A 23,650-nucleotide genomic window follows, 5' to 3' on the forward strand; every position below is an offset into this window, starting at 1 on the left:
ATCCTGCTCTTAGAATGCTTGTAAGTTGATGTAATTACTCATTTACCTGTCTCCCTCTCTAGATCTTAAGTCCCTTAGGATAGGTACCAAGCCCTCTTTACCTGGTGTTCACTGTGCCTAACGTAGATACTAACACATATTAGGTGTTTAATAAATATGAAAAATAATCAACCAACTTCATATCTTCCTCATCCCCACTTACCATCACCCCAACCTCCCCTGCTTCCCAGAAATACATACATAAAAATACCTTCTCACCAAAGAAGCCAGATACAAAAGAGTACTTATATTCAAGAGGAGGCAAAACTAATCTATGGTGACAGAAATCAGAATAGTATTTACCTTTGGCAGTGGGTAAGGTGGGGACATTATTGACTAAGAGAGATCATGTTCGAGGGAGACTTCTAGATCCTGGATGTGTTCTGTCTTGATCTGGATGATGGGGTGTGTGTGTGTGTGTGTGTAAAATGTATCAAACTGTAAACTTGTGTGCTTTGCTATATGTAAGTTTCACATCAATTTTTTTAAAAAATCCTGCTCTCCAATTATTTCTTTTCTTTTTGTACCACCATTTTCTTGATTACTCAAATTGGAAAACTGGGGGTTGCTCTGGATTCCTCCTACCCTCTCCTCTGAGTAAGTAACATTTGAATCCTTCCCTTTCTATTCATCCCCAGCACCTAGAATGCAGACCAGCCTGTGGATGGGCCCACTTTGTGTTAGGTGTCCCCTGGTCTAATGGGTTGAGGGACAGAGTCATTGGACTTAACTACCCATTTAACAGTAGTTGTAGTTCGGGAAGACGATGATTTACTAACCAGTCTGGATTATGTGCGAATTTAAGGCATGTCTGTGAAGCCATTTTCAGTACCTAGATAGGAGGTACTGAAATGAGGTATGATATTTGAAGTGGAAAAAAAAAAAGCCCCCAAAACTACTTATGCTTATTGCAGCACATTTTCAAGGGTGTAATATTCAGTGTAGTTGAGTAAATGTTAATTGAAGTTTTTAAAAAAGTTTTTATTACATGTAGTGTGGAAGTATATAGTAGAGTTTAAGGCAAGATACATTTTACACAAGTATTCCTTGTCATTTTTCCTCCATTGGAGAAAGGGTAGTAAGAGTAAAAATCTATAGGAAGGTCCAGGATAAATGGTGAGAGTTTATCCTGTGGGTCTTTGCCAGTCTTATTATTGAAGAAGGACAGAATTGATTCACTTTTAAACAAGCTGATTTAATGTTTTATTTTTCAGAATAAATGTTTCATTAGTTAGAGAGCAGATACAAAGATGCAGTATAACCACTGAAGCAGTAAATACTTAAATATATATTTAAGTTCAGGAATAGAGTTTATTTTCTTCTGAAATGAGTTTTATTAAGATCATATTCTGTAAATAAGCTCAGGAGTTAAGAGAGTTCTGTTGTGAAAAGTACAACACTAAGAGTGATCTTAGTAAGGAGAGAAAGCAGTTTTGGTTTATACAGAATGCAACACTTTGTATACTTTGTGGTCTCCATGTCATCATTAAATAACAAATATTATGGAAAAAATGAAAATAAAATATCAAGCTGAAGACTAAATTTCCATAGTAACATTTTATCACACTAATTAAGTTTAGATTCTAATTAAGGAAGTTTTAGTACTGAAAATTTGTTAGTACATAAAAAAATTGAAAAATTTGTGTTGATTTTGTGACATTCTGGTCCATTCTTTAGATTACCATTACCTCCCCCCAAAAACTATTTGCAGACTATTATTTGAAAAAGGATGATCTCTTCAAGGCATGTATTGGTAGTGAAGTTAAATAATCTTGTTTTTGCCATTTATAAGGAATTATAAAGGAAGATTTAAGGGTTATTTAAAGATACTTTATTATGAAAATATTTCAAATAGAAAAACATAGGGAAAAAAATAAAATACCTTGCACCCAGCTTTAACCAGTCTTTAATGTTTTTCTACGTTTGTGTCAATTCTTACTGAAATCAATTGCATTGATTAGAGAAATGCAAATTTAAACTCCAGTGAGATACCACTATATGTCTATTAGAATGGCCAAGATTAAACAAACAAAAGCTGCAATACAAACTGTTTGCAAGGATGCAGTGTAGATGGAGTTCTCACACTGCTGTTGGGAATGCAAAATCATACAGGCAGTAGGCAAAGAATTTGGCAGTTTCTTGTAAAGTTAAATATATGCTTACCGTATGACCTAGCAATAAAGACCCTTAGATATTTACTCAAGTGGAATAAAAACCTACTTTCACATGAAAATTGGTTCACAAATGCTTATAGCAGCTTTATTTATCACCCCAAACTGGAAAGAACCCAAAGTCTTTCAATCAGCGAATGTATAAACAAAACTGTGGTACATCCAGGCAGTGCTCTCAGCAGTACAAATATATGACTGCTGACACACACAGCAACGTGGATGAATCTTAAATGCATTTTGCAAGTAAAAGAAGCCGACTCGAGAGGGCCTACTGTATCATTCCCTCTACCTGGTGTTCTGCTGTGTTTGTTTGTCAAGCTCATAGAACTGTACATTACAAAAATGTAGATTCTACTGTATGTGAACTACACTTCAATAAATGTGACTTTAAAATTTCCCCCATCTTTTAAGGATATAACAAAAATATTTGCAGAAAAAAAGTGCTGTGATGCCTGGGATTCACTTCAGAATTATTAGGCAGTTGAACTACAGATGAAATAAGATTGGCTATGAATGAATGGCTGTTGGATTGGGGGATGAGTCCACAGTGTTCGTTTTACTGTTCTCTCTACTTTCATATGTGCTTGAAATGCCCTATAACAAAAGTTTTTTAATGTTGCTAATCTGATGGATGTGGAATGGGATCTCATGTTTTAAATTTTTATTTTTCTGATTATAATGAGCTTTCGCATTTTTTCATATTGGCAACTCAGGTTTCCTCATCTGTGAGTTGCTTTTTTTGTCCCATGCTCATTTTCCCATTAGGTTGTTTGTCTTTTACTTACCAGTGTTAGACCTTTATGTATTCTGGATACTAGTCCTTTGCCATGGACTAGTATGTGGGTTGCAAATCTCTTCTCCCAGTGTGTGGTTGGCATATTCTAATTAGTTTATGGTGGCTTTAGCTGTATGTAAGTTTCTAGTTTTTATGTAGATGGATTTATCAATGTATTTATTTGTGTTTTGTGCTATTATCTTGTTTCAGAAATGCTTCCACAGAAATATTTTCATATTCATTTGTTTTTCACATTTCTGTCTCTGATCCTTCTGGAATTTATCTTTGTGTATAGTGTGATGTAGGAACCCAGTGTTTTTTTCCATATGGATGACCAATTGTCCTAACACTATCCTTTTCTTACAGTTCATCCCTGGGCTGCCTGCTGATGTTGGTTCCCTTCCTGGGCTATGGTCCTGTTTGGCAGGAAGAATCCTAGCCCTACCTTCCTGCTCACAACTAGCAGTTGTTTCCCCTTCCCTTGAGTTTCTTTAGATAACTTAGGATTTACGATCTTTAGCTTTGCTTCCCCTCCAAGTTTGAAAATTGGTCATTTAAAATTCTTCCTCAGAAGTGTACTTTTGGAGGAGGGCAGAGAGAAGAGCAGACTACTGCTGATTTTACATGTTGGGCTGCCCTGGAATGAGCTGTTTATATCGTTCTTTTGTTTTTTATTAAAGCATTAATTATACATATATGCTGCATAAAAATCTTATGAGCTTTGTTTTAATGGATTTTGTTAGAGAATATAAACCTTTTATTGTATTCTATTTTAATTTGGATTAAGAAACCCTGGACCTTGGGTTGTCTAAATTTCTACAACAAAATTTCATCCTTTTCTGTAGCCAAACTAAATCATAATACATTCCTTGTTCATGTCATATTCCTCTACTCCTCTGCACATTTGTATTTGCTGTCCTCACTTTCTAGAATGACTTTTTCTCCCTTCTCTGCTTCATGTTATCTTCCTCACTAGTATGTGAGTTCTCACAGTCATATTTATATTTTAATCCCATTTACCTTGCACTGTTCTTACAGTGTAGTAGGAGCCCCTGTAAATGTTTGTGAATGATCCTGCATTCACTGTGGTATTCTTCATGTATCAGACTTTTAAATTTCTCTGTAATTTTATTTAGCATTTGGTCAATCTTAAGTTTACCAATTAAATATGTGTGTGTTGTTATTAGTCAGGTCCTACCATGTGTACTCAACCTATTTGTCTCAAATTTGCTAAATCCACCAAGATTCTTATGAAAATAGTTTTTGTTCCTATTGCTGTATATGTAAATTTTCTGACCATCTCTTTGGTGCAGGCTAGTTGGGAATCCTTTTATTATTATTATTTTTTAACCAAGGCCCTTTGCCCTAAATAGAGCCTTTTCTTACCAGTGTTCAGCTCTGGTTCTCCTTCTTAACCTGGTTATAGTTCATAGAAAATTCTGATTATAGCTTGCTTATTGTAGCTCTTTAACGTTGTACTCTTAATTTGAAAAGGCTTTCTTTTTATTTTTATTCCTACTGATGGAGCATTTGAGGAGGGCATGCCTGAGAAATGTGGTTTGTGCAGAGAACATCCTTTCCAAACTGACAAAGAATTAATGTCCCACTGCTTTTTTTTTTCTTTTTGTAAATAAATGTTTTCGGATTGATTTAGTCATTTTATACAGAAAACTTACAGTAGGCCCCATAAATTAAAGTGAAGGAAAGCTTTGTTATTTCTTAGAAGCTGAAAGCTTTCCTTTTTGCATTTGGTCTTTTGTCACACACATTTTTTAATAATGGAAGAGAGAGAACTGAGAAATAGGACTCTGAATTGTGACCCTTCTCTTTTTTTAAAAGCTTTGCCACATTGTCTTGATTCTGCTTTTAATGTCACATAGTATTGTCTAAGCTGTACTGAAATAGCAAGAGGTGGCATTATACCTAGCTCGGCTGGTTCACCGCACTGTTATAATTACTACTACTTGTGAAATCTAAAACTTAAAAGTTTAAAAAGATGCCTGTGGTGCTGATATAACATGGCTGAAGTGCCACTAGGAATGAATGCAACGGAAGTGCTGTATTTAATACTTCAGGAACTAGATCAGAAATTAATGTCAACTGTGAACAGTGTGGATATACTTGGTTTGATAAGGAGTATAGTTTAATTCAGCCATACTTATTTCTTGATCAAAACTAAATTCAGTCATTTGTAGAATCGTTGTTACAACTGTAAATCTTTGGGGGGGGATAAATGTAAATGAATGAAGGGTTTTTATAAATCCTGTCTTACTTATATGCCTGAGAAACCAATGACCACGTCAAACTTACGTGCCCCTTAGGAGATCAAAAGCAAACAGGGTCTGAGAGAAGGTACTTATATAAATTTGTGTACTAACTTCATAAGTTAGAAACTTAGAAAGGATTTTCTAAATTACCAAGGAAAAGATCAAGAGATACTATATAAAAGTGGAAAACTTTGGTATGCCCAATAAAATCCATAACCAAACTAGAAAAAATTTAAAATGGAGTAGAAGTCGTTTCTAAATCAGATATAAAAACCCAGAAACCCAGAATTGATAACGTTTGCCACATTAAAAAATCAAAATTTTCTGCATGGAGAAAATACCATAAAGTTTTTTTTAAAAAAGGAGAAAAAAAATGACAAACCAAAACAAATTCAAGTCAAGACAAAGTGTTCATTTCTTGGATTATGTAAAGAATGTCTACAATTCAATTAATAAATTATAACTCAACTTAAAATGGGCAAAAGATATAAAAAGATTATCCACAGAATGGAAACTATGTATGTGTATAATTTAGATAAAATATATCATGTATGCATATCTGCTTGTTTATATAGAGGCTTTACAAGACCTTGGTTTCAGTGGTTGCTCAGGGAGGGGAACTGGGTGGCTGAAAGAGAGAAGAGGACTTACTCTTTTTTTTTTTTTTTTTTTAATTTACCATTTAAAAAAATTGGTTTTAAATGAATGTTACCATAGATAAGCACAACCCAACAGAAATATCTGTGATGATGGAAATCCTTACTGTCCAATATGGTAGCAATAGTCACATGTGCCTATATGCCTGTTGAACTTTTGGAATGTGGTTAGTTTAACTGAGGAGCTGAATTTTTAATCTCCTTAGATTTATTTATTTATTTATTTATTTATTTATTTATTTAAATTGAAGTGTAGTTGCTGTACAATATTATATGTTACAGGTGTACGATACAGTGATTCACAATTTTTTAAAAGTTATACTCCATTTATAGTTATTATAAAATACTAGCTGTGTTCTCTGTGTTGTACAGTATATACTTGTAGCTTATTTTATACCTAATAGTTTGTACCTCCCACTCCCCAAGTGCTGTATAGCCCCCTCCCCGCTTCCCACTGGTAACCACTAGTTTGTTCTCTGTATCTGTGAGTCTGCTTGTTTTTTGTTATATTCACTAGTTTGTTGTATTTTTTAGATTCCACGTATAAGTGATATCGTACAGTATTTGTCTTTCTCTGTCTGACTTTATTTCACTTAGCATAATACCCTCCAAGTCCATCCTTGTTGCTGCAAATGGCAAAATTTCACTCTTTTTTGTGGCTGAGTAATATTCCATTGTACATATATATACCACATCCTCTTTATCCATTCATCTTTTGATGGACACTTAGGTTGCTTCCATATCTTGGCAATTGTAAATAATGCTGCTGTGAACATTGGGGTGCATGTTTCTTTTTGAATTAGTGTTTTTGTTTTTGTTTTTTTTCGGATATACACTCAAGAGTAGAATTACTGGGTCATATGGTAGTTCTATTTTTAGTGTTTTGAGGAACCTCCATACTGTTTTCTACAGTGGCTGCACCAATTTACATTCCCACCAAGTGTACAAGGGTTCCCTTTTCTCCACATCTCGCCAACATTTGTTATTTGTGTTCTTTTTGATGATAGTCATTCTGACAGGTGTGAGGTGATATCTCATAGTGGTTTTGATTTGCGTTTCCCTGACGATTAGTGGTGTTGAGCCTCTTTTCATGTGCCTGTTGGCCCTCTGCATTTCAAAGAGGACCTACTCTTTACTTTGAAATATTGTTTAATATTTAGAGTATCTATTTAATAGATAGATACTCTAAAAATATGCATGTGTATTTTTTATTTTCCATTACATATTAAATAGGTACTCTAAAAATATGCATATGTGTATTTATTTTTTATGTTAAAAGTAGAGATATGGAAAGGTTTCCCAGGGAGGTAAGATTGCTTCCAGGCTGAGTCCTGAGGAAAAGTAAATTAAGGTAGATCAGCAAAACTTTGTCACGCAAGATCTTCTTTGCTGTGTGCGGGATCTTTTTTAGTTGCGCATGCAGGATCTTTTAGTTGCAGCATGCAGGCTCCTCTGGTTGCAGCATGTGGGCTTCTAGTTGCAGCACGCGGGATCTAGTTCCCTGACCAGGCTTCAAACCCGGGCCCCTTGCATTGGGAGCGCGGAGCCTCAACCACTGGAGCACCAGGGAAGTCCCAGGGCCAGTTGTGTTTTTTAGATAAAAATGATCTTCTCACAGTAGTGTAGAGAAGAGGTAGGGTGGGCAAGAAGATACTTTAGGAGGCTAGTTAGTAAATCAAGAAAATGGTGGCTTGTACTAGGATAAAAAGAAATGGATTGATTGAAGAGATATTTAAAGCTAAAATCAGTAATTAGTGGCAGATTAGAAATGGGAGTAGGAGAGAGCAGTGTGAAGGGAAACTTCCAGGTTTCTGGCTAATGCAGCTCAACGGAAGGTAGCATCCTTCACGTGTGGTTAGGGGACTCCAGAGAAGAGCCAGCCTGTCAGCTGGGTGTGTGTGATGACCTCGGCTCTAGTTCTGAACAGTTGGAATTTGAGGTGTCTTTGAGACACTCAAGCAGGGATGTCAGTTCCACATGTCCTCTTTACTGTTTAACAGCCTCTGGTTCTTTGAAGGTCAGAGAGAGGTCTGCACTGAGATATGATTTGGGAATCATAGGCATTTAAATAGTAATTGAGACTGTGGATATGGTGAGGATAGCCTGGGGAGGGGATAAAAAAAATGAACAGTGGCAAGAGGAGGTTGAGGAGAATAAGATAGCAAAGGAGGTGGCAGAGAAGGAGCTGTCAGGGGTAGGAAGAAAGCTAGGAGAGTGTGGGGTCATAGAAGCCAAGGCAATCGTGTTTCAAAAGGAAAAAGGGGTCAGCTATGGTGAATACTGCTGAGACATTGAGTAAGAGTAAAATTTTTTAAATTAGTTAATTAGTACGTTGTTAAATGAGAACATGTAGAGTTTTGAAAATGGTATGGCAGTTGGACAGGGAAATCTGGATAGATAATTGAACTCTTAAAAAGTAAATTATGTTTGCTTTAATCCATGTATTAATTAAATTCTTTGGGTTGCAAATAACAGAAACCCAGCTCAGTTTCCTTTAAACAAAATCACTTATTGCCTCGTAGAACTGTAATGTCCAAGGATAGGAGTGGCCCCTGGGACCACTGAATCCAGGGGCTCAAACAGTATCATTAGCTATGTGTCTCTGTATCTCTGTCTTTGTCTCTCAGCTTTGCTTTCCTCTAAGGGAGGATCTCTCCTCGTGGTCCCTGGCAACTTCAGGCTTTTTTTATCCTTACAATCCTAACGGAAAGAGTGTTCCTCCTTCCCAGTTTTAGCAACAATCTCAGGACTTACTTGGATTTTTCTAATTTATATCACATGCTTATCCATAAACTAATCACCTTGGTCAGAAGCAATTAGATATGCTGACAGGCAAGGCCTGAGTCACCTCCTCTCCCCTGGATCTGGGCCAGGTAAGAAAGTAGTCCTGTTTGAGTCACATGGGTTGTGAATAAGGGAGAGGTGATTTCCCAAAGGAAAATCAAGATGTGTTCCCAGAAGAAGGAAGAATGTGTGCTGGGCAGGTATAAAACAACAGACATCTATTTCAACTGTAAAATAAGCCTTTGGCTCAATATATTTGAGTACCCGCTTCTGCAGTGTACTTTGTAGGCAATCTTTTGGCCTAAAGGATGGCTGGTTCTCTCTGTTACTGTAACTTATAGAAAGAGCCCCTGGGTCTGATTCTTATGGCTAGAGAAAGGTAATTATTCTTGCTGCATGTACTGCTACCAGTTTGGGAAGCTGAATAATAACTAATCTTCAACAAGTACTTGAAAAGATGCTCAACATCACCAGTCATTAGAGAAATGCAAATCAAAACCACAGGAGGTATCACCTCACATCAGTTAGGATGACTACTATAAAACAACAAAAACAGAAAATACTAAATGTTTATGAGGATTTGGAGAAATTGGAACCCTTGTGCACTGTTAGTGGAGTTGTAAAGTAGTGTAACTGCTATGGAAACTCTTATGAACTCTTATGTGTTTGGCTTTTTTCATTTAGTATGTTTTTGAGATTCACCCATGTTACAGTAGCTCATTATCTCTTATTGCAGAGTTGTATTCCAGCTTATGAATGTTCCACAAGTTATTTATCCAGTTACATGCTCCTGGACATTTGAGTTGTTTCTAGTTTGAGGCTTTTCTGATTAAAGCTATTATGAACATTAGTGTACAAGTTTTTTTTTTTTTAAGTGTATAAATTTTTGGGTAGACATGTATTTCCATTTTCCCTGAGCAAATTCCTAAGAGTGAAATTGCTGGATAGTATGGTAGGTATGTTTTTAACTTCATAAGAAACTGCCAAGACTTCCTTGGTGGTGCAGTGTTTAAGAATCTGCGTGCCAACACAGGCGACATGGATTCGAGCCCTGGTCCGGGAAGATCCCACATGCCACGGAGCAACTAAGCCCATGCACCACAACTACTGAGCCTGTGCTCTAGAGCCCACGAGCCACAACTACTGAAGCCTGCGTGCCTAGAGCCCGTGCTCTGCAACAAGAGAAGCCACCACAACGAGAAGCCCACACGCCGCAGTGGAGTAGCCCCTGCTCGCCACAACTAGAGAAAGCCTGCACGCAGCAACAAAGAGCCAATGCAGCCAAAAATAAATAAATAAATAAATTTATAAAAAAAGAAACTGCCAAACTGTTTTCCAAAGTAGTTGTACCGTTTTAAACTGACCAACAATGCGTGAGTATTCCAGTTGCTTCATATCCTAGGCAACACTTGGTATTGATAGTCTTCTTAATTTTAGCCAATCTATTGAGTTTGTAATGGTATCTCATTGTGATTTTAATTTACATTTCTCTGATAATGAATGTTGAGTATCTTTTAATGTGTTTATTAGCCATTAATATATCCTCCTTTGTGAAATATCTCTTTTGCTTATTGAGTTGTCTGTCAGAGGTTTTTAAAAAATACATATTCTAAACTTAAGACCTTTGTCTGATGTATGTACTGTGAACATTTTCTCCCAAACTGCGGCTTACTTTTTCATCTTCTTAACATCGTCTTTGGAAGAGCTTAAAGATTTAAAATTGTCAGAAGTTCTATTTATGAAATGTTTTCTTTATGGTTCATACTTTTTGTGTCCTATATAAGAAATCTTTGCCTACCCCAAGGTTGCCAAGATTCTCTGATTTTAGAAGTTTTATAGTTGTAGCTAGTATGTTTAGGTCTATGATTTATTTTCAGTTAATTTTTGTATATGGTGTGAGGTAAGGGTCAAGGTTTTTTTTTTTCCCCACATGAATAATTCAGTTGTCTCAGCACCATTTGTTGAATAGACTATACTTTCTTCATTGAATTATTGTAGCACTTTTATTGAAATCAATTGCCTATGTATGTGAGAGTCTGTTTCTGGAGTCTCTTATGTGACGTGGATCTATATGCCTATTCTTATGCCAAAACCATACTGTCTTGATTACCCTAATTTTATAATGCTCTTGAAACTGGTGGTATAAGTCTTCCAATTCTGCCATTTTCAAGCTTATTTTGGTTATTCTAGGTCCTTTGCATTTCCATATGAATTTTAGAATCAGATCTGCAAATTTCTACGAGATTTTAATTGGGATGTCCTTAAATCTGTATGTCAACTTGGAGAGAATTAAATCTTAACAGTATCATAATCCAGTCTATGAATATGTATATCCCTCCCTTTGTTTAGGGCTCACTTCATTTGTTACCATTTTATCAAGTATCACAGTCTTGCGCTACCTGCTTTCCATTGTCTGACAACAGTTGTTTCCAGTAGTTTGTCCAGGTTTCTAGTTGTTTATGACAGAAGTATAATTTTTGACCCTCTTATTCCTTCTTGGCCAGAAATGGCATCATAGCTTTTGAACTCCTCAAATCTCCCCATAAAAATAGATGAAATAGGAATGCAAAGCCCAAGACCCATGGATAACATCTACAACAAAACTAGAAGACTAGGCATGTCTTTGACCCTCCGAATACGAGTGGGTGAGGCTAAATCACTGACAGCTGAAGACCTGTGTGATCTCATCATCTGCACAGGAAGAAACAGAGAGGCAGCTGAGATTCTGATACCTTGAGATTACTAAAGGCATGTCAGAACTCAGGAGTCAACTTGAAAAGGTTCTCACTAGCCAAAGAGAGACAATTTCAGGATCAATAACTGCAGTGGATTGAAACAGCAAATATATTTAAATTTGTGAGTTTCAAATGATACTTCAAAAAGAAACAAACTCCTCATTGTCATCGTTGGAGTGTACTAGGGAACCACCTCATTATTTTGAAAGCTGGCAAATAAAGGAAGCAAGCATTTATCCTGCCTTTCCTATTTTTACCTAGGGTAACAAAGTATAATAGTTGATGAAGCAGTGTTTCTCTGTAGATGTATTTCAGCTCATAAATGAAGAATGAATGAAAAAACTAACACATCGTTTTGCAACCACTGATGAAATTAAATGAGTCTAGGCAGTGATGATCAATGGCTGCTAACTTCACGAAAAAAGGACAAGAAGACATTCCTGTGTCAAAATCAGGGGGAAAAAATCGAACCTGAACTGATCAAGCTTCTTGATCTGATTACCAGTCTATAGGAATTACAAGAGAAAGAGGTACCTAGTAAAAAAACAGTAAGGATACAATAACAAAATTTAGCGAGGATAACTCTACAGTAGGGGTCGGCAGAGTATGGCCCATGGGACAGATCTGACCCATTGCCTGTTTTTTTGTGGCCTGTGAGCTAAGAATAGTTTTTAAATTTTTAAATGGTTGGAAAAAAACTAAAAGAATAATATTGTGCAAGATGTGAAAATGATATGAAATTCAAATTCCAGTGTCCACAAATAAAGTTTTGTTGGAACACAGTCATGCTCATTTGCTTATGGCTGCTCTCGTGCTACAGGGGCAGAGTTGAGTAGTTGTGACAGAGACTATAGAGTCTGCAAAGCCTAAAATATTTACTCACTGGCCCTTTACAGTAAAAAACAAAACAAAACAAAAAACCTGCCAGTCCTTCATCTAGAGGACTAATGACCCAGTTTCTTCAACCGAAAAAAAAAAGAGGGGGGGAAAGAGATTAAAGGAAGAACCAGTAGTTTAAAAGAGACTTACAAGACATATTACTTGTCGTAATATGTGGATCTTATTTGGCTCCCTATTCAAAAAAATGAAGCAACATAAAATAAAATCAGAAATGTGAACAGGCAAAGATATTTGATGATATTAAAGAATTGTGAAATAAGATTGGCTATATTATGAAAATTGTGACTGGAAGATGGATGCATGATAGTTCATCGTACTGTTTTACTGTTTTCTCTATGTCATATATGTTTGAAAATCTACATTGCAGAGTTAAAAATAAATAAATTATTTCAAAATAAAAGTTTCTTAAAAATCAGTTCAGGGGTCATTTCCTCTGGGCCTTGTAATCTAATGCCTCTTTTCTGTGCTTCTGCAGAAACATGGAACTTGCCACATTGATTGTTACTGCTAAATGGTTATTTGTTTGATTCCCCCAGACTATCAGTCCCTGAGCATGGGGGCCATGTGTTATTTGACTTTGAGTCATAGAATCTGGCACATAACCTGGTACATATTAGATCCTCAATAAATATTTTTGGAACAAATTGTGACTTTTCACAGCATATTGTGATTTCTAGATGTTAAACATTCTAAAACATAGTAATCTTTATTTTGTTGACATTATTTTTTAATTTTTATTTATCTTATGCCTTCTGAACAGCCTGTATTTCAGCATGAAGCCAAATTATTTATATAGCTCTTACAAATCAGGAAAAATATAACTCTAAAATGAAGCAAGTTATTGAATGGACATGTTAGTTTGAGCTGAGACAGGATGTTGTTTATCTTTATGCTAAGTGTGGTGAGGTTCCTTCCAAGTAAGACAGTTATTTCTTCTCCAAGCACAATATTGCGTGTTTCTGAGTGTAGCAGAAATATCCATATTCAAATCTAAGGTCAAAATCTAATCCTCAAACCAACTATAAATTATTTTTTATTATCTACCTTTTTGTTCTTTATTTGCTTAATAAACAACAGTTATGATTGTTGACATTTTAAGTATAAGAAATCCAATGCTTTGCTCACTTTCTTTTTTCTGCACGTTGTTACCTTCATATTCTGCAGGAGCACCTTTATCATGGATGTTTTCTTTCCTGTTTTCATTGTAATTTGAACCTCACAAACCCTGAGCTCCAGGGAAAGTGAGTTAGAAACACAACCCAGAAGCTTAAACCAGGATCTACTTTTCAAATAAATCACCTGGCACCTAAATGCCTCACATTCATGGAGAAGCCTTTTTGGTACCCTGGGCTTGGGGACTCGGATTGTGGATTGCCAAATGGTTAGCCATCAAGTTATTTTTGTAACCGTATTCTCCTATGCTGTTTTCCTCGCAGTCAGGGTATTTGTAGCAGATGTAAGCATTTTTTCATTGTTATTTCCATGAAAGTAAAATGCTGTGTTTTCTTCAAGGCAATTATGATCATATCTATCATGGTTTTAAAGCTAATTTACCTAGCTAAATGCCAATGACCGCTACGATACCCTCTTGGCTTGCTTGCTCAAACTAGTAGATGAAGTCAGACCTGAGAGGTATCTAAAGCACTAAAGAAACTGGCTCAATAATAGAATCAACAGCAAGGGAAACAGGCTTGGTTAGGGTGAGAACACAGGTAGTTTTTTCCGCCAGCCTTGGACATTAGATTGTCGATTGTCTACATCTAAGCTCTGCAATCGTTTATTTAGGTCCTCTTCTCTCTTATTTTGATGGCTTCCTTTTGGTTTATCTTTATGGTAACTCTTACTTACAACAACAGAGGGCAAGGAGAACATGGATAACTAAAATCTGGAAATGAAGTTCATAATTTATAATACTTGAAAGTCAAAGCCTGAGGCTCTCTTTACATAAAAGTGCGGTGTGGCGCCCCACCTTGGAGTCATGTGGCATTCTGGCCACTGCACCTCAGGGAGACTGTGCAGAGCTGGACAGCATGAGGGGATGGGTCCAAGTATGACTGGAGGAAATGGGGGTGTGAGAGATTGGCATTCTTTTTTTATTCAACAGACATGCAAGATACAAAGATGAATGAAACACAGTTCTTGCTCTCATGGAGTTTGCAATAAAGTGGGAACTAGAAAAGGAGGGATAGAAAGACAGACGTGTACATAGATATTACAGTGCACAGGACCTCCCGACTGCTGAATTCAGCACAGGCTTTTAGCCTTTATTTTTTACTCCATCCTGGGCATCACCTGACACTGCTGACCATTCTCTACTAGAAAGTCTCAGTCCTCTAAGCTTCCATACTCCTCTATCCTAGACATGATTTCTTGGTATTGGCTTCTGTTCTTTTTGTCTGATAGTAAATTTGGTATTTCCTAGAGTACTCCGCTCTCCTTCTTCCTGCCCTGTACTATCAATTCCAAACCACTTTTCCACCCCGGTACCTCCAGGGCATGTGACAGACTCATCAGTTAACAGTGGCTTCTTAGGCAGTAATTTTTGGCCTGGTCGGGGAACAGTATCCCAGGCACTAGGGAGAGAAGCTCCTTGGGTGAGTGTGATTCATTCTCCCTTCCCCTTGGGCAGATTCCGTGTCTTTTTTAACCCCTAGCGCAGTGGCCGGCCATAGTAGGAGCTTAGTGATGGTGAGTGTTTCAATAGCAGCAGGTACAGTGTGCTGTGGGAGCACAGAGCAGGTCACTTAACTGTCTGAGAAAGTTAGAAAAGGCGGCACAGAAGAGCCATCAGTTGAGCTAAACTGAATTCACCAGAAGGACAAGCCTTAAAGGAGATTCTAAGAGGTGGATTTTCAAAGATAAAGAGCTCAATTATTAAAATGTAGGAATATATGAATGACAAGTGGTTAGGTACACAGAAATCTTTACTAAATCCCCAAGTATTAGGACGAAAAAGTTCTTTCTGAATCTTGAATAAGACGAGTATAAGTAGGGAATTCCCTGGTGGTCCAGTGGTTAGGACTCTGCGCTTTCACTGCTGAGGGCGTGGGTTTGATCCCTGGTCAGGGAGCTAAGATCCCGCAAGCCACATGGTGCAGCCAAAAAAAAAAAAAAAGTAAGGTGTTCTGCATCGTTGGACAGGTAATAAATTTGTGGACCTCATTGTTCCCGAGAAATGATATTGGCATGAAGTATTTTGTTAATTTTCATAAAGTTTCATTCTTTCATTCACTCAAAACTTACTGAAACATGTTCAAGTGTCAAAGACTATAATAGGTGTTGTATGTATAATGGTAAGCAAAACAAACATAGCCCCTGCCTGTTATATGGGGTTATAGTCTAGTGAAAAAATAAACATTATGTAAATAATCACTACAGACACACACACAAACTGTGATAAATGCTATGAAAGAAAAAAGTACAGGGCTATGGGAAAGTGTAATAGTGTGTCCCAGCTGAGATTAGGGTGAAATGAACGGTGGTTAGAGGTTAATTAGGTAAAAAGGCAGAGGGGAAAAGCAGAGGGAAGAGATGTATGAAGTTCTAAAGAAAGATGGTTTGGACAGATTGAAGAGGAGGAGCCATAAAGTGGCTCACCTTAGAGGCGCTGCCGGGGAGGAAGGCCGTACCCATTCCCGGCACAGCCACTGCAGAGTCCTGAGCTGAGGGGCTGCTGGAGCTGACCTAGCAGCCTTTGCTGAATATTGTGATAGTTGCTGAGGATTCAGGGGGTAATAAGACACATTCTAGAACCTGCCTTGCCCTGCCTAGGGATTCTTATTCTTATCAGGGACAAAGAAATGTAACTAGTTACAATACAGCATGATAAGTACAATAAGATCCTGAGAGGGCATAGAATTCTGAGAGGTCAGCCAGCTTTGCCTTGTGGGGAACAGTTGAGATAAAGCAGGGTTTTCAAAGATCAGTGAAAAAGGAAGGCCATTTTAGGAACAAGCTATACAACGAAATCAAGGTGTGAGGAGCAGCCAGATGCAGCAGTGAGAGTGTAAGTGGAGAGGATGGTGAGATGGAAAAAGCTGGGGATTGGATCTCTAAGACCTGGGGATTGATTGGTATTGAGGGAGAAGTGAGGAAAGGAGTCCACCAGGATACCAGGTTGATCACTTGGGGTGACTGGTGAATGATGCCATTCACGGGGGTGGCAGTGTGTGGGAATGGCAATGTGTGTGGAGAAGAACTGTCCCAATCTGGGCAAGTTTACATGGAGGGATCTGTGAGCTAGCCAAGTGGAGATGTCTCATAAGACACAAAGTGGACTAGAGATAGGAAGAGGTGAGGCCAGGCCAGGGCCAAGAACTGCTCATTTCTTTGCTTTTCTAATGAACTTTTTATTCTAGAATAGCTTTGGATTTACAGAAAAGTTGTAAAGATAGTACAGAGTTCCCATAGACTTATCATTTATTTAGGTCCTGCTTTCACCTCTTCCTTGAGTTTATGCCATATTGGAATGGGAATCCTTGTTTGCCTAAATATTCCCACATGCATGCATATGGGGTTTAATGTGGTTCAAAAATCAAAACAATATAAAAAGATATATAGTAAAAAATTTTACTTCAACCCCTGCCCCATCTGCACTGTTCAATCCGACTCCCTACAGATAACTGTTTTTATTAGTCTCTTGTGTACTAATCCTTCCAGTTTTTAAGATGGAAATGCAAGCAAATAATAAGAATATACATTGTATGTTCTCTCCCTTTCTTATACAAAGGTACCACATCATGGACATTGTTCTGCAGCTTGCTTTTCTGCTGAACAGTATATCTTACAGATCAATACATATAGACCTGCACTGTCCAGGAAGGGAGCTACAGGCCATATGTGGCTACTGAGCACTTGAAATATGGTTGGTGCAACTGAAAAACAGAATTAAAAAAAAAATTTTTAAACATCTTTATTGGAGTATAATTGCTTTACAATGGTGTGTTAGTTTCTGCTTTATAACAAAGTGAATCAGCTATAAATATACATATTTCCCCATATCCCCTCCCTCTTGCATCTCCCTCCCACCCTCCCTATCCCACCCCTCTAGGTGGGCACAAAGCACCGAGCTGATCTCCCTGTGCTATGTGGCTGCTTCCCACTAGCTATCTATTTTACATTTGGTAGTGTATATATGTCCATGCCACTCTCTCACTTCGTCCCAGCTTACCCTTCCCCCTCCCCATGTCCTCAAGTCCATTCTCAACGTCTGCGTCTTTATTCCTGTCCTGCCCCTAGGTTTTTTTTTTTTAAATTCCATGTATATGTGTTAGCGTACAGTATTTGTTTTTCTCTTTCTGACTTACTTCACTCTGTATGACAGACTCTAGGTCCATCCACCTCACTACAAATAACTCAGTTTTGTTTCTTTTTATGGCTGAGTAATATTCCACTGTATATATGTGCCACAGCTTCTTTATCCATTCATCTGTCAGTGGACACTTAGGTTGCTTCCATGTCCTGGCTACTGTAAATAGAGCTGCAGTGAACATTGTGGTACATGACTCTTTTTGAATTATGGTTTTCTCAGGGTATATGCCCAGTAGTGGGATTGCTGGGTCATATGGTAGTTCTATTTTTAGTTTTTTAAGGAACCTCCATACTGTTCTCCATAGTGGCTGTATCAATTTACATTCCCACCAACAGTGCAAGAGGGTTCCCTTTTCTCCACACCCTCTCCAGCATTTATTGTTTGTAGATTTTTTGATGATGGGCATTCTGACTGGTGTGAGGTGATACCTCATTGTAGTTTTGATTTGCATTTCTCTAATGGTTAGTGATGTTGAGCATCCTTTCATGTGTTTGTTGGCAATCTGTATATCTTCTTTGGAGAAATGTCTATTTAGGTCTTCTGCCCATTTTTGGATTGGGTTGTTTGTTGTTTTGATATTGAGCTGCATGAGCTGGTTGTAAATTTTGGAGATTAATCCTTTGTCAGTTGCTTCATTTGAAAATATTTTCTTCCATTCTGAGGGTTGTCTTTTTGTCTTGTTTATGGTTTCCTTTGCTGTGCAAAAGCTTTTAAGTTTTGTTAGGTCCCATTTGTTTATTTTTGTTTTTATTTCCATTTCTCTAGGAGGTGGGTCAAAAAGGATCTTGCTGTGATTTATGTCAAAGAGTGTTCTTCCTGTGTTTTCCTCTAAGAGTTTTATAGTGTCTGGCCTTACATTTATGTCTTTAATCCATTTTGAGTTTATTTTTGTGTATGGTGTTAGGGAGTGTTCTAATTTCATTCTTTTACATGTAGCTGTCCAGTTTTCCCAGCACCACTTATTGAAGAGGCTGTCTTTTCTCCATTGTATATTCTTGCCTCCTTTATCAAAAATAAGGTGACCATAGGTGCATGGGTTTATCTCTGGGCTTTCTATCCTGTTCCATTGATCTATATTTCTGTTTTTGTGCCAGTACTATACTGTCTTGATTACTGTAGCTTTGTAGTATAGTCTGAAGTCTGGGAGCCAAAAACAGAATTTTAAATTTTATTTAATTTACATTTAGGTTTATAAATGGAAGCACTGTAAAATATTTTCCCATTAAACTCAACTCTGTTGTTTTGGTAGGATTGCATTTCACTTTAACCATTTAAAATACAGCATCTAAATTGAAATGTGGTATAAGTGTGAATCGTGCACTGGATTTCAAAGACTTAGTACAAAAAAAACTATCTTAATAATGTTTTACAATGTTTGCATGTTGAAATAATAATGTTTTTGATGTATTAAGTAGTAAAATTTTACCCATTTCTTTTTGCTTTTAAAATGTGGCTACTATTAAAATTACCTATGTGGCTCAAACCGTAATTTCTACTGGACATCACTGTTACAGAGCTGTTATTTTATTTTACAGTTGTATAGTATTCCATTGCATAGAGTATCATACTTTATTTAACCAGTCCACTGTTGATGTATACTTGTTTCCAATCTTTTACCATTAAAAATACAGAAATGCTTAACCTTGTCCATGCATCACTTCATATGTGTGCAGGTTGATCTGTGAAGTGAATCTCCCGTATTGAGGTTGCTGGGTTAAAGAGTAAAAGCATTCATAATTTTGATATCACCATATTTGCCCTCCATAAGAGTTGTACCAGTTTCCACTCCTACTAGCAATGTGTGTATGTGCACTAGTTTCCCCACATACTGCCATTTTAAACCACAGTATCTACATGCTGGGGATGTAATAAGGAACATGTTTCTTTTTGCTAATTCTGAGAGTTTTAAGAAGAAATCACAAATGGTTTGCCTAATTTATTTTTTCATTAAACCTCCTATTGATGATAAAACTCTTAGAATCAACATTTTAGAATGGACTCATTTTTTTTTTCCTTTTGTTACTGAAAAGTGTGAAAGAATTAACCCAGTTTTCCTGGACTACAAATTTCTTTGGAAGTTGTAGCTTTTGTCATATTCAGATCTAGGAAGAGAGATTTTGTGAGAGTTCAAAAAACTTTTTCTTTTTTAAAGAGCTGTAGACTTCTCACATCCCTCCAGCAGCCTCCCCTGGCTGTGGTGGACTAACAGTGCAAGGCAGATGCAGTTGCATGGTTTTGCATACTGTCCGTTTATCAGTTCCCTGGATGAGTTCTACTAAATCGTAAACACATTCTAACTTAATGGGCTGCGTAACTGAGGAAATCTACTGACAATGTAACTGAGCTTATAAGTAGCCATAATCATTAGACAGTCCACTCCATTTACTTTATTAGTAAACTACAGAAAAAGTTTATCTTTACGCCTTTAGGATCCAGCAGTTGTCCCTCTTTTGAGACTTGTGTGCCCTCTACTGCCCTCTTTGCCTTTTTTGTTTTTTCAGATTGAAATGAAGAACTAAGCATTCAGCATCCAAAACCAAATTGCTTCAATTTTCCATTCATAGGAATCTGAAAATAAGATTCTCATGAAGAGAAATCTAACTATATAGTTGGGAATATGGCAGATAACTTAATGAGTATAATGGAAACTCTTGGCTTCCAGAGATTATAAACTCACATTTTGGCAAATCCTAGAGGCATAGAAATGTATCTTATAGCAAATATGACTATGGGCATTTACTATCTTTAATAGTTTATTGATTTTCAATATGAAAAGGTTAAGAAAAGGAATAAAAGCTGAGACTATTAATGATCGTGATGCAGGAAGAACACTAAGGACACTGGGACTCACTGGAAGGGTCATCCTTGGCAATTGGTAATATTGAGTCATTTCTATTGTGCTTAAGTTACAGAATAAATAAATAGACAACTTTCTAATAGGAAGCAGCTGCACCACAGCTATTCTTCATGTCCCTTTTTGCTTCTGTTGCTAATTTTGTTTAATTATTTTGTTTCAGGAAGGGTTTTCACTCATTGGTAGCAAGAACTGGTTGAAGATTGTAAGACGCATGGATTGTCTGTTGTTTGGAACAACGATAAAGGCAAGATGCTTTTTGGCCAACTGTTCTTAAGCAACTGATCATACCCTTCTCATCTGCTAAGTGTGTATGGGAGTGGGTGCAGGAGCTTCTCTTTGCAGGTGAAATGGTACTGGGAAGAACACGTTTAAGAAAGTTTTGCATTATGAGCAAAACATGAAACAAGGAGTGTTAAGAGGCAGAAGCATTGTTAGTAAGAGGATGTTGCTGAAGAGCCAGGGCTTTGATTGATCTGTCAGTACCTGTCTGACAGAGCTGTGCAACCATTTTCCATCCCCCAGCACAAAATGGGAGGAGGTGGATTTTTACATCATTGTTTGTCTTGCTATTTAGATGTTTAAAAGGTGTGCATTTTCAAATACTTCACTGAATATGTCTTTTCATTTTTTCTCTTTAATACTAAATAATAAAATTCCCTTTTATTTGCTTCCTAGCTGTATTAAATGTAAAGAATGATCCTCATCAAAGCAACATGAAGACTAATCACCTGGATTATTTTCTTTCAGAAATAACTATAAAAACCAATCTGTTAACATTCACTGACTAGATAATATTGAAATTTAGGTAAAATATCATAATTTTTAATGGGCTCATAGACTGAGAGTTGAAAGAGGTCTTCAAGAGCATCTAATAGGAGGGTCTTTATCAGTCCCTCCAAAGGATCCTCAGAGAATTCAGAAGGTCCATGAACTGCATGGATTTTCACTGACTTTTTAAAAATTATTATTAATTTATTTATTTTTGGCTGCATTGGGTCTTCGCTGCTGCACGCGGGCTTTCTCTAGTTGTGGAGAGTGGGGGCTACTCTTGGTTGCAGCGCGCGGACTTCTCATCGTGGTGGCTTCTCTTGTTGCAGAGCACGGGCTCTAGGCCCGCAGCTTCAGTAGATATGGCGTGCGGGCTCCGTAGTTGTGGTGCATGGGCTTAGTTGCTCCGCAGCATGTGGGATCTTCCCAGACCAGGGCTCAAACCTGTGTCCCCTGCATTGGCAGGCGGATTCCCAGCCACTGCGCCACCAGGGAAGTCCCTTCACTGACCTTTAACTGAAATTTATCATTTCCTTCAATTACGAATGTTGACGTCAGACCACATTTGCACCAGTAGAAATCACATATCTTCATATCACGTTTCAGTTGTTTAAGATATCTTAAATGTCATTTATGCTCATCACTACCCCAGTATTATGGTGGTTGTTTGTTAGTCCTGCTGCTAGATCTTTTTATTGAGTACATTAATAAGGAAGCATGTATATTATTAGTTTACAAATTAGTGTTTTAATATTGTAATTAATTATTTCAGTATACTTGGTTTCTTTTGTACTCTTATATATTTTATGTGATTAAAAACATTGTTCTGAGAAGGGGTCCTCTGGCTTCACCAGACTGCTGAAGGGATCTGGAGCACATACTCAAAACATTCAGGAGCCCCTGTTTTCATTTTACATATGAGGAAACTGAATTCAACATAAGCCAATAGCCAACTAGCTATCAGAAAACTGGGCCACCCATTGGTCTTCTGACTTCCAGCCCAGGACTGTGTCATGCTGAATGAATGTAGGTGTCTTTTAAAAAGTTACACCATGCCATATGTCTGATATTTGAGTTTTAATTTTTTCCTGATTATGTTAAATTTTTAAATTAACTTTAAAGAGAAAAATAATAATTTGATTACTCAAAAATAATTAACATTTTGACATTTTTACTGGGCATATATATTGTATCCATTAGGAAAGTATTCAGATGCATGTGATAGAAAATCCACGTATAATGTCCCCCCAAAATAGTGGGTTATTTTTTTGACTATATATGAAATCCAGAAGCAGGCAGTAGCTAGCAATTGGCTCAGCAACTCCACCCTGCTGAGGTCAACACCGTTGCAATTCCCTTGGACTCTCCCTCACATTTTCAAATGGCTACTACAGCTCTGTTATATTTCCATTCATAGGAGACCAGCTTCATCTGTTCCTTTTATAAGGAAAGCATAAGCTTTCCTGTAAGGCTCTCCACCTCCCACAACCCCTGACAGATGTTTGCTTCTGTCTCATGGACCAGAAGAGTGTAATGTGGCCATCCCAATCTGCCAAGATTAGCAAATGAGTGTTTGGCTTTTCCAGCCTCTGGTGTGGATTGGCTCATGGCAAATGAACAGTGTCTGCCATATAGATAATTTATAAATTTGGGATTGTGGTACACAGAGTGCTTTGCATCCTGCTTTCCTCATGTAACATTACATCTGGAACATTATACCAAGTCATTTCTTAAGTCTTTGAAAACATGATTTTCCATGACTACGTAGTATTTTTACTGTTTGGATGCACCATGAATCAGTTAAGTAATTCCTGATTTTTCACTACTGTAAAAATGTTTTGATTTTCATAAGGATTTATTTACAGGGTTCTTGAGGTAGAAGTACTAGAAGTATGAATGTTTATTTTGTAAATGTGCCTTCCATATAGGTTGTCCCTGTTTCTACAGCACTAACGATATGTAAAAATGCTCATTTATCCACATCCTCTCCAACAGGATGATATAATTTAAATTTAAAAACAAGTTTCCAATTTGATAAGCAAAAATGGGCATCTTCGTTTAATTTGCATTTCTTTGGTAACTAATGGGAATGAATATTTTTTGTGTGTTTCTTAGCCATCTGTATTTCTTCTGTGAATCACCTGTCTACTGCTTTTGCCTAATTTTCCTCTTCAAAATCTTTAGACACTCTATGTATAGAGATTACATATAAAATGCATGTATAGACGTTATATAGAAAAAACATGTATTTTGTGTAGTTACATAATTTTATATGTGATATTTGTGTATATATCATATACTTCATATACAGATTTTTAAATATTTAAGTTTAGGATCCTTTTGTTATTGTGAATGGTATTCTTTATCCCAAACATATTTCTAGCTGC

At 37.1% G+C, this 23,650-nt stretch overlaps 1 protein-coding gene across 2 annotated transcripts in view; it reads left to right on the forward strand.

Moving 5' to 3' along the window:
- Positions 1 to 23,650, forward strand: part of REC114 (REC114 meiotic recombination protein) — a 117,255-nt gene that overhangs the window by 68,874 nt on the left and 24,731 nt on the right. Inside the window, exon 3 of one of the 2 annotated variants that reach the window (XM_068555147.1) lies at positions 20,656 to 20,739. The exons of the other annotated variant lie outside the window; for it this stretch is intronic. Within the exon in view, the coding sequence (XP_068411248.1) occupies positions 20,656 to 20,739 (84 nt within the window). The remainder of the gene's footprint in view (positions 1 to 20,655; positions 20,740 to 23,650) is intronic. 2 annotated transcript variants of the gene reach the window in all.

Source organism: Eschrichtius robustus, chromosome 1, assembly GCF_028021215.1.
Source record: "Eschrichtius robustus isolate mEscRob2 chromosome 1, mEscRob2.pri, whole genome shotgun sequence".
Classification (NCBI taxonomy): Eukaryota; Metazoa; Chordata; class Mammalia; order Artiodactyla; family Eschrichtiidae; genus Eschrichtius; species Eschrichtius robustus.